This window comes from Sturnus vulgaris, chromosome 18 (genome assembly GCF_052056855.1).
Source record: "Sturnus vulgaris isolate bStuVul1 chromosome 18, bStuVul1.hap1, whole genome shotgun sequence".
Lineage (NCBI taxonomy): Eukaryota > Metazoa > Chordata > Aves > Passeriformes > Sturnidae > Sturnus > Sturnus vulgaris.
Window position 1 is genome coordinate 663,877 of NC_142260.1, and position 12,212 is coordinate 676,088.

The 12,212-nt window shown below is 45.8% G+C and overlaps 1 protein-coding gene across 1 annotated transcript in view; it reads right to left on the minus strand.

Annotated features, from left to right (window-relative positions):
• Nucleotides 1-12,212, minus strand: part of OTOG (otogelin) — a 127,451-nt gene that overhangs the window by 87,101 nt on the left and 28,138 nt on the right. The window contains exons 22-25 of the mRNA XM_088175726.1: nucleotides 9,530-9,637; nucleotides 5,064-5,202; nucleotides 1,546-1,680; nucleotides 356-502 (exon numbers count right to left, since the gene is read on the minus strand). Coding sequence (XP_088031852.1) covers nucleotides 356-502; nucleotides 1,546-1,680; nucleotides 5,064-5,202; nucleotides 9,530-9,637 — 529 coding nt within the window. The remainder of the gene's footprint in view (nucleotides 1-355; nucleotides 503-1,545; nucleotides 1,681-5,063; nucleotides 5,203-9,529; nucleotides 9,638-12,212) is intronic.

Here is a 12,212-nt window from a genome sequence, read left to right on the forward strand (position 1 = left end):
CCCTTTCAGTTATGTATCCCCAAGCCTTTAAAAAAAAAAAGATAATATTTTTATTCAGAGAAGGGAGCTGTTAGCCAGCTATATGGTTTATGCCTCAGCAAAATAAAATCTGCTTCAGTCATGTAAGGAATGAATACTGAAGGAGAGCTTTGCCCCAGAGATATTTGTCTCTGTTGTTACAGGAAATATTCAGAAAAGAGTAACTAAAACAATGAGAAGGAATATTTTCATTGAGGTAGCTGAACGGTTCTTGAATTTATTTCTGACAGTCTATTCTCTGAATAATTGTCTTGTTTAACAGGATTTACAGAAATACCCCAGAGAAATGGCAATTAGAACGTGGGCTTGCACCTACCTGCCACTGATGGCCCATCTGCACATGAACTGTTGTTCTCTGGTCCCAAAGAACCGTGATGTGCTCATCAGGAAAATGAACAACAGTGAAAAACCCAGCTCTCCATATCTGCAGTTTCTGTAGGCCATCTATGTGACTAGATAAACTCTGTTCAAAATAAAACAAGGGGGCTTATAATGGAAATCATATCTTCAAAAAATGTTCACTTGATGGGAAATGAAACACCTAATTAAAATTAAAAACGTTGTTCTCAGACCCAGCCCAAAGCAGACAATGGCACAGGGAGAAATGCTTAAGCAAAGGGGCCTGGACTTGCAATGTGAACTGCATTGTACTTCCATGGTTTTTCAATTTTAGAAGTTGATTTTATACCAAATTTACAGGATAGGTAATGGACTGAGGGTGAGAATGTGAATGATTCACCTGGGAGGGAGCTGAGTAGTCTTAAGGCTCCTGATTATGATTTTCACTTATTTATAAGCAATTCTGCCTCACATGCTTTTTTTAAAATATAGATAGGAAAAAAAAAGATGCATGAAGCAGCCTCTGGAAATAAGAATGGTCCAAATCTGTCTGTAGATTACAATCTTAGTTACATAAAACATTTTTCTCCCAATTTACTAACAATCAGACTACAACTTATTTGTAGCAGGGACTGAGATGCCTGGTTTAATTACACAGTAGCTCAAAATTCCTTTCTATGGTCAGTCTATATATTGGAAATAGTATTATTTATACTATAATCATAAATACTAAAAGTCTGCAGAACAGAGTTTGCAGTTTGGCCAAAACAAAAATGAAATTCAGGCTGAGGAAGATATCCCAGGGGCTGTAATTAGTTGGGATTTTTTAACTGTACAGAAATATTCCTGATTAGGCTCTTAGTCCTAGTGGAATTAATAGCAAAATTCTCACTGACTTCAAAACATCTTTATTTCTCCTAAGGTATTAAACAGGAATTAAGGCTAAACCAAAGAGCTACAATCAGCTCATCTAACGTTTGTGTCAAATATAGACAAGATTTTGTCTGAGGTTTCCATGGAACAATCCAGATGTGATCAGCATTCACTGTAAAGATCTTTACACCTCTGCTACTGGAGTGGCACAAAAAGGTTTTGGTTATGAAAGGAAGGAACATCCAGAGAAGTACATGTGCTGCTTTTTGATCAGCAGTAAGAACTGAAACTTACTGGATTTCCAGTTTCATCATCAAATACTAAAAAAGATTTTCCAACATTAATGAAAACGTTTTTTCTGCAAATGATTCCAGTACTAAAGCAGTCGATATTCTCTGTAATGATAGAAAGACTGGTTGAAGAAGTACCCTGAAGGAAAAAAAACCACAAATACCCATTTATAAATATAAATATAAAACATATCAACAATATAAATACTATAAATATTATAAATATCATATAGATATTATAACTATTATAAATATAGCAATTATAAATATAATATAGATATCATATAGATATTATAACTATTATAAATATAGCAATTATAAATATAATATAGATATCATATAGATATTATAAACATTATATAGATAAAATAAATACTATATAAATACTATATAGATATTATGAATACTATAAATATAGCTATTATAAATACTATAAATATAAATAGGCATTGTCACAAAAACCAATATAATAGGCATATTGTCACCTAGCTCAATTGGCAGAGACCTCAGTGCATGTTTATGTTCTGTACGATTCAAAGCCTAAACATGAATGATGAAATGTATGAAAATGAAGTAAGCAGGATGCAGGGGACAGTGACAGACAGGGGACAGTGACAGGCACAGGCACGGGCAGGGGACAGTGACAGGCACAGGCAGGGGACAGTCAGTGACAGGCACAGACAGGGGACAGTGACAGGCACAGACAGGGGACAGTGACAGGCACAGACAGGGGACAGTCAGTGACAGGCACAGACAGGGGACAGACAGTGACAGGCACGGGCAGGGGACAGTGACAGGCACAGACAGGGGACAGTGACAGGCACAGACAGGGGACAGTCAGTGACAGGCACAGACAGGGGACAGTGACAGGCACAGGCAGGGGACAGACAGTGACAGGCACAGACAGGGGACAGTCAGTGACAGGCACGGACAGGGGACAGTGACAGGCACAGGCAGGGGACAGACAGTGACAGGCACAGGCAGGGGACAGTGACAGGCACAGACAGGGGACAGTGACAGGCACAGACAGGGGACAGTCAGTGACAGGCACAGACAGGGGACAGACAGTGACAGGCACAGACAGGGGACAGACAGTGACAGGCACGGACAGGGGACAGTGACAGGCACAGGCAGGGGACAGTGACAGGCACGGACAGGGGACAGTGACAGGCACAGACAGGGGACAGTGACAGGCACAGGCAGGGGACAGTCAGTGACAGGCACGGACAGGGGACAGTGACAGGCACAGGCAGGGGACAGTCAGTGACAGGCACAGGCAGGGGACAGTCAGTGACAGGCACGGACGGGGGACAGTGACAGGCACAGACAGGGGACAGTGACAGGCACGGACAGGGGACAGTGACAGGCACGGACAGGGGACAGTCAGTGACAGGCACAGGCAGGGGACAGTGACAGGCACAGGCAGGGGACAGTCAGTGACAGGCACAGGCAGGGGACAGTCAGTGACAGGCACGGGCAGGGGACAGTGACAGGCACAGACAGGGGACAGTGACAGGCACAGACAGGGGACAGTCAGTGACAGGCACAGACAGGGGACAGTGACAGGCACAGGCAGGGGACAGACAGTGACAGGCACAGACAGGGGACAGTCAGTGACAGGCACGGACAGGGGACAGTGACAGGCACAGGCAGGGGACAGACAGTGACAGGCACAGGCAGGGGACAGTGACAGGCACAGACAGGGGACAGTGACAGGCACAGACAGGGGACAGTCAGTGACAGGCACAGACAGGGGACAGACAGTGACAGGCACAGACAGGGGACAGTCAGTGACAGGCACGGACAGGGGACAGTGACAGGCACAGGCAGGGGACAGTGACAGGCACGGACAGGGGACAGTGACAGGCACAGACAGGGGACAGTGACAGGCACAGGCAGGGGACAGTCAGTGACAGGCACGGACAGGGGACAGTGACAGGCACAGGCAGGGGACAGTCAGTGACAGGCACAGGCAGGGGACAGTCAGTGACAGGCACGGACGGGGGACAGTGACAGGCACAGGCAGGGGACAGTGACAGGCACAGGCAGGGGACAGTCAGTGACAGGCACAGGCAGGGGACAGTCAGTGACAGGCACAGACAGGGGACAGTGACAGGCACAGACAGGGGACAGTGACAGGCACAGACAGGGGACAGTCAGTGACAGGCACAGACAGGGGACAGACAGTGACAGGCACGGGCAGGGGACAGTGACAGGCACAGACAGGGGACAGTGACAGGCACAGACAGGGGACAGTCAGTGACAGGCACAGACAGGGGACAGTGACAGGCACAGGCAGGGGACAGTGACAGGCACAGGCAGGGGACAGTGAGTGACAGGCACAGGCAGGGGACAGTGACAGGCACAGACAGGGGACAGTCAGTGACAGGCACAGACAGGGGACAGACAGTGACAGGCACAGACAGGGGACAGTCAGTGACAGGCACGGACAGGGGACAGTGACAGGCACAGGCAGGGGACAGACAGTGACAGGCACAGGCAGGGGACAGTGACAGGCACAGACAGGGGACAGTGACAGGCACAGACAGGGGACAGTCAGTGACAGGCACAGACAGGGGACAGACAGTGACAGGCACAGGCAGGGGACAGTCAGTGACAGGCACGGACAGGGGACAGTGACAGGCACAGGCAGGGGACAGACAGTGACAGGCACAGGCAGGGGACAGTGACAGGCACAGACAGGGGACAGTCAGTGACAGGCACAGGCAGGGGACAGTCAGTGACAGGCACGGACAGGGGACAGTGACAGGCACAGGCAGGGGACAGTCAGTGACAGGCACAGGCAGGGGACAGTCAGTGACAGGCACGGACGGGGGACATTGACAGGCACAGACAGGGGACAGTCAGTGACAGGCACAGACAGGGGACAGTCAGTGACAGGCACGGACAGGGGACAGTGACAGGCACAGGCAGGGGACAGTCAGTGACAGGCACAGACAGGGGACAGTGACAGGCACGGACAGGGGACAGTGACAGGCACGGACAGGGGACAGTCAGTGACAGGCACAGGCAGGGGACAGTGACAGGCACAGACAGGGGACAGTCAGTGACAGGCACAGGCAGGGGACAGTCAGTGACAGGCACGGACAGGGGACAGTGACAGGCACAGGCAGGGGACAGTCAGTGACAGGCACAGGCAGGGGACAGTCAGTGACAGGCACGGACGGGGGACATTGACAGGCACAGACAGGGGACAGTCAGTGACAGGCACAGACAGGGGACAGTCAGTGACAGGCACGGACAGGGGACAGTGACAGGCACAGGCAGGGGACAGTCAGTGACAGGCACAGACAGGGGACAGTGACAGGCACGGACAGGGGACAGTGACAGGCACGGACAGGGGACAGTCAGTGACAGGCACAGGCAGGGGACAGTGACAGGCACAGACAGGGGACAGTCAGTGACAGGCACAGGCAGGGGACAGTCAGTGACAGGCACAGGCAGGGGACAGTCAGTGACAGGCACAGCAGCTCAGCGCGCTCCGGGGCCCTGCGGGCTCACCTTGACCAGGTAGACCTTGCAGGTGCCCGGGAAGTCGAAGGTGAGCCCGTCGAAGGTGCGGTAGTGGCGGTCCCCGTACGCCGAGCACATGGACGGGCAGGGCTGGAAGCTGCACTGGAACGAGCCGTGCTGGCACACGCTGCAAAGGAAAAGCAACAAAGGGAACAGCAGGTGAGGGACCTGCCCAGCACCCCAGGTGAGAAACAAACGCTGCCACCCGGGCAGTGCTGGCCACCAGCAGGCACGGCAGGTTCTGCTCCGGGAACAAAACGGGCACAGAGAACTCGGGCTGCCTGCGTTTCTTCTTCCCCGAGAATCTGGAGGCTCCAGAATGTGCAGACACCACAACAACTCTCACAAACCAAAATGCACAAAAAATACAACCAAGAAAACGAAAAACCCAGCACGACCTAATACAATTTATTCTCTAATACAATTTCTTCTCTAGTGCAAAGCAATGAAATGCCACAAGGAGAAAGTTTTCTTTTTCAGCTTTTCACCGAACGTTTTTTTCTGTACAAGCTCAATCTCAGAGTCAAGAAGCAGTGTGTCCTGTTACTGGAGTCTTCATGCATTCTCTGCTTGAAGGAGAATTTCACAGAATTCCAAGGAAACACGTCAGGAGCTTTAGTTTGGTGTTTAGGTTCCTTAAAAGAGCTGTGTGGTTGCACTTGCTCTTTTTTTGCAGATGTCATCACCCCCAAACTCCAGCCCAGCAGTTGAGGAGCTCCCAGAACAGTTCAAGTTATGTCTGTGGCTACCTTAAGCACCAAAGGGTTTTCAGCACACATCTGCTGAATTCAGACCTGGCTGAATTCCCCCTGCAGCATAAGAGGGTAAGTGGATTCTCTTTGCACAAGAGGCTTGGCAGTATTGGATATTATGCCTCTACCTGAATCACCCTCTTTACTCTAAATAACATTTTCAGAAATGACATAAGTTCTATGACTAATGGACAGAATATAATTTCCTGCATCCACAAGCAATCATTAAGATATCATTTCTATGTTCCCAAATGACCCACCTAAATTTTCCTTGATAAAGACAGCAAGCTGGTGCCCTGACATAGCTTTAGTATAGGTACCTTTATAAACATAGGTTAAACTAAATATAGCATGTGATATAATTTTGGTACATGTCTAAGTTTACTTTAAAGAAAAAGAGAATTTCCTCATTAAATGAATGCTGAATATTTTACAATTAAAATCTTAATCTGACTTACAGAAATACTGGATAAATCTCTAACAATTGACATTTTATATACAGAAGCAGCAGGCCATGTGAAGTTTTTTCTCAGTATAAATTTTTGTCAGTGTAACTTTTCCTTCATATTCCCACCACAGTGCCAGTACACCACTGTTTCCAAAAGGGCAGCAAATACCTGGAAAATCCAGGCAGCTCCAGCTACTGGCAGCAGCAGGTTTCCTCCTGTTCACTCAGCAATTAATTTGCACCTACGTGGAGCCAGTGCCCAGATTTTCCAAGGCTCTGCTTATCCCATCGCTGATTTGATCCACTGCTTGTGTTTGGCATCACTATATACATCAATACACTAAAAACAGGGCTAAAATAAATTGAAAATACATGTGAGAAGTGTTTGCTGCCCCAAAGCACAAGGACATGGCATAGGACTGGCTCACTGCAGTCACCTCAGAACTGCACCAAAGGAGAGAACCTCATCGAGCTGATGGAGAGAGGCAAACACAAGAATTTATGTTTGGACTGGAAAACTAAATGCTGCTTCTCATGTTCTCCTGAGACATCAGGTTTTAGTTTTGCTCTTGGCCCATTCAAATCCTTCTCCAGATGCTGATCTCTTAAGGGCCTGTGCAGAAACATTTCTTTACATGTAAAGCCTAGGGAGATCCTTTTCTCTTTTTCAGGAAAACATTTATGGTCAGAAGGAAGGGATTAAGAGGTACACAATGCCTTTAAAGTCCCCCACACCAGCCTTGTTTCATACTGAGTGAACCAACATTTAGTTCACAGACTCTAGAGAGCCCTAGCTGGAAAAGCTGAGCTATTAGAACCTTCTAAATTTAAATAGAGTTTTATAAAGCATATTTCTAAGAAGCATTTGTTAAAGAATGCAGGGGGCTCAATCCAGCAGCCCAGAGAGTGACCAGGAGTTGCTCAGTGGTCCCAGCATGGTGACAGCACACAAGCACACCTGCTTGCACAAACTCACCTGACCTGGCATAGCAGCCCATCAAAATGCTGCTCTGACAGCCTCAGCATTAGAACATGCTGTGTTTAATGTTGCCACTACATGCTACATATTTCAGGTACTTGCACTGAAAACTGAACTTGGGAAATCTAGAACCACAGGTCAGTCAGACCCCAGAGCCTGGGCTGGAAGTTCCTGTCCATTCACAGGGAGTTTGGCCAACTTATGAAATTCCTTTGTTTGTCATGCTACTGTTAACAGAAAAACCAGATCAGTATTTATGCTGCTCTCACTACACCACGTATGAGTAAGATGATATTTAGTATCAGCACACACTAATTCAATGCACCAACCCCACTATATGATAATTTTCTGGATGCCTAAGGGTGTTTATTTGCACAGAAGCACTCTCATGCTTTGCACCTTTCCTTTAGCTATCAGATACACCTCGGCAAACGCACTCAGCAGACTCAGAGATTTTATATGCTCTGTACCAAGCAGAGCTTGTTGCATTCTCCCCTCTATTCGTGAGCACCTGATTGCTAAAAAGCCATTATTACTTAATCTATTTTTGATTCTGGACACGGAAGACTACAAAAGCCACAACAACATGAAGGATTTGTGCATGAATTAACAAGTGTCACCTCAGGGAAAAAAAAATAAAGAGAAGGCTAAATATCCATTGTCTTTCTGCCTGCACTTCTGCCTTTGGTGAAGTCTCATAGAGATGAGATGGGATAAATGAATTGTCTGTGATGCAAGCAATCCCACAGCAGGTCCAAATGGAAACAAGGGGGTGAAGAACCCGGGTCGCTTTACCTGCCTGCCCACTGGAGACGGCTTCTAAGTCGCTTCACCAGTCGACCAGAGGGCTACAAATCTCTTCTAGAGCAGCTACTGAGGACCTGACGAGAGGCAGAGGAAGGCAGTCAGCACAAGGCTGGACGGGGCACGACATCCAGACAGGGCAGAGCCTTCCCTGGGCTGGGCAGGAGCTCAGCTCCCAGGACACGCCAGCTACACACTCCTGGTGAGCCACGGCAGGGACAACGAGGGGCTGGGGACACACATTGAGAGCTGGGGAATTCCAGCTTGGGAATCCTCTCCAGGCCTGGATTTCTCCTGACTCTCAGCTCCATTCCCAGGCTGACAAGCTGACTGCAGCTTCAGTTAGGGAGGAGTCTCCCAGGGTGACAACACGGTGACAAACAGAGTGGAATTCATCACCAACATTAACCCCTGGTGTCTTTCCCGTGGGACACATCCTGAGGTGCTGTCCCAAGGATGTTTTTCCCAATTGTCCAATGGGCTCCTGTCCTGTCCTGGCTGCACTAACACACTTTAAATCCGGGCTGGCTGTACAATAAATTGGCCTTTTTTCCCCAAAGAGCTCCGTGGGTGCTGCTGTCCTTCCTCTCTCCTTTTAGTGCAGTGACCACAAGGGCCGTGCTCTGCAGCCACAGCCCAGCACAGTTGGCTTTTCTGAGGCTCTGTGACACAAACACAGAGAGCAGAGCAGGCAGAGATGGCCACGAAAGGAGCTCGAGTCAGGATCAGGCAGCCGGGGCTGCATTTCCACAGCCCCGTGAGGCTCAGTAAAATAAAATGTCAGTGAAACCCTCCTGAGAGTGCTTGGGGACACTGGCAGGGCAGTGCTGCATCCCCAGCCCTGCCCAGTAAAACCCTGCTGCCTTGGAATGATCCTGCCAACCTGCCTGTTGGAATTCTGCCTCTGAACTGGGCTGAGTCCCCAGTAATCCACACACACAAAGCCAGGGCCAATCTCAGCTGCTGCTCGAGGTTGCTCAGTGCTCCCCCTGATTTCACACAGTACTGGGTGCATATTAAAGGACACAGGGTTTTGTTCTGGTCTCTAGACTGCTCAGACTCAGTGCTAAATGTGAAAATGAATAAGTAAAAAGATCTTTTAAAAATGTCACTCAGCTGTAATATTTAAGGGATTTGACCTGCACGTTAGGAATACTAGCCATAACCTTGAAAATAAAAAAAAAAAAGTCATTTTCTAAATCAAGATTTTTAAAAACTAAAAAGATCCCAACTCACTGTTATTTTGTTATGTAGAGCACTTTGAAAGAACAAAACCCGAACCAGTTTTAATTGCTCTTTGAAGAAATGCAAATGCAAAGTCAACGTAGATGGTTTAGATAATCTGTTTACATAATCAGTAGATAATCGGCTGTGAAATTTATGATTAAAACACGTGAAGAAAGAAAAAAAAAAATCGACGTACAAATACACAACTAAAATGAATTCATCACTTAAATGGATCTCCACTTACCATGTATGACAGGAAGAAATGACTTTGTCACCTGGAAAATATTCCTTTCCTTTCCATGAGCACGGACATTCATCTGCATCCAAGCACACGTCCCCATGTTTCACAAGACTGTCAAAAAAGAACAAAAAATACACATTCAGCAGCACTACAGCTGGTATCCAGGTAGAAAAATATTTTCCTAAACATTAAAGTTACCAGTTTTGTTATTGAGACCCAAATAATATTTAAAGTCTCCTGAAACTGAAAAGGCACAACTTTACTAATAATTATTTATGAGCAATTCAGTATCTTCCTGTCACAGGTATTTAATATTTAATCCTAAGTGCCAGCACTTTGGGCACTAACCCTCTGAAGACTGACTCATTAAAATACAAATTTTAAGGTCAGGGAAACGAAGTTTTTCTAGAAATCCTCTGAATTTCACCAAATTTCTTGTAACTCAGCCAATTAAATTGCATTTAACTGAAGCCAAGAGATAATCCATGAGATGTGGGAGCCATCAGAGCCCTTTGTTCTAGTGGAATGTATTCTTACTATCCAAAATTAGTGACATATTTAATTAAGGATTTTTAATTAGTATTTCTTCTTGTCCTCTTTTCTTTCCCTGATTTAAGAGTTTTATTTTGCTGCAGTTTTTCTATAGCTGTAGTTGCATCTCTGGCTCCATGAATAATTTAATCAATACCAAAAGAGCTATACTGGCTGCATGGAATTATTGTAGTCAATAATTAAGATTTATTTCTATATGGCAGGCACCTTCATGCAAGCAATTACAAATATACTCAATTTTAGGCAGAAGTGTCCTCACAGTCTTCAAAGGAGATTTTCATTATAACAGTTCAAGACTAATGCTATGAATTTGTGTTCATACACAACTCCTAGACATTCAGGTAAAAATGGAAAACTATTTAAAAAAAAAGTGAAAAAGATTACTTTCCTAGGGAAAGAACAGAAGAATTATTGCCTAGCAAGACAATAGAGCAACTAGTCCTAATTTTCAAGTAAAATGTTTGTAGCTTTTTGATAACATTCAGAAAATCTGAAATAGATAAAGAGACAGATAAAGAGAAATCTCAAGCAGATTCTACAAATAAATGCCAGGAAATACACCAGAAGCATTGAGTTATTTTATTCAATAAGCTATCACTTCACTGAGCCCAGGAAAGTTGTATTTTTTTTTCCAAACCCCAATTTATTTCTTTACAAACATTGCAGTGCTACCAGGTAAGCAAAGTGCTACCAGAGTGGGGCCTGGGGGTGCAATAACAATAATTTGTGGTGACAAATGCAGGTGAAGCTGGAGCCAAGGTGCTGCAGTGTCTGTCACTCCTCTGCTGCAGCTCCAGCCTGCTGGGACCCTGCCCCACCAAATCCAGAGCAGATCAAGTGCCAGGGCCACAGGAAAAGCATTCCTGGCCCCGTGCATCCAGGATTATCCCTGTTTCTAACCTCTGGAATTTACTTGTACTGAAAATAAACAGTCTCTTCCCATGGTACTTTTGGCCAGGTAATTTTATTTTTTTTTTTCAACATAAGTTTGTTTAGAATCCCAGCACCTCTCTGTAATAATACAAATTTTGTGCAGGTTCTCCTGTGCTCCTGACAGATTCATTGTTCCTGAGGTTTAGCAGCCATTTGGGCAAGATGTGATGGGTGTGAGGCACATCTGTGACAAACAGGGCAACAACAATGGTTTGCTTCCCTGCTATCCAAAAGGAAACATCTCATCATGGAATTTATCACAGAACATTTCATTTGCCCGTATTAATGAGCTGGTAATTTGTACTTGGCAGATTACATTGCACAGATTTGTGATTTGTATTTGACTCAGACTCTTCAGTGTGTTCTGTACCAGACAGGAATTTACAGCTCTGTAAGGCTTATGAATGGGAACTCCAGAAACCCTCCTCCCCCATTAAACTCAAAATTTTCCTGCAGGGTGGCTGAAGTGCTCTTTGTAATCCAGATTTATTTCGAGCATTGTGTGTCTTGGAGACAATCAGCTGGGAAACTGAAATTCCCCCTGGTTTAAAGCTGCTCAGAACTGAACAGGGCACGTTCACACACAAAGAGATCACACTGACAACAACACTAAATGCAGGTTTTTCCTCACGTTATTACACTGATTTAAAAAAAAAAAAAAAGTGGTAACAGCTTTCTGTCTTGTAAAGCCAAGCAAATGGATAGATTTCAATGATCTAAGAATTCACCCTCAGAGAGAGGCCTTGAACAGCCCCTCTTTGAAGAATCAGACATTTTCCTTGATGCTTATACATCCAGCCTGCAGTGACCTGCACAGACACATGGACAACATCACTCTGCTGAACGTTTACCTTCATGATTATCTCATTATTATCTACAGCTTTCTGCATTCACACACACAAATATGTAAATAGTCTTGGTAAAGGCACCATCAGAACTAATGTCACCTGTGACTTATCTAACAGTTCATTGCTTCTGCAAAGATCACCAATCTGGATCAAAACAATAAAAAAAAATATTAAAAAAGACTCTGCCAGCTTCCAGCAGAGCAGTTTTCAACAGTTTGCATCTTGCACGAGTTCCTTCCCCTCCCTCCTGCAGCAGGATAACAACAAGTGATTTATGCAGCCACAAGAGCACACCTTTAAATGTGCTCTCTGGAGGTCTCACAGATCGTCCTGCAAAGGTCTGTAATAGAGTT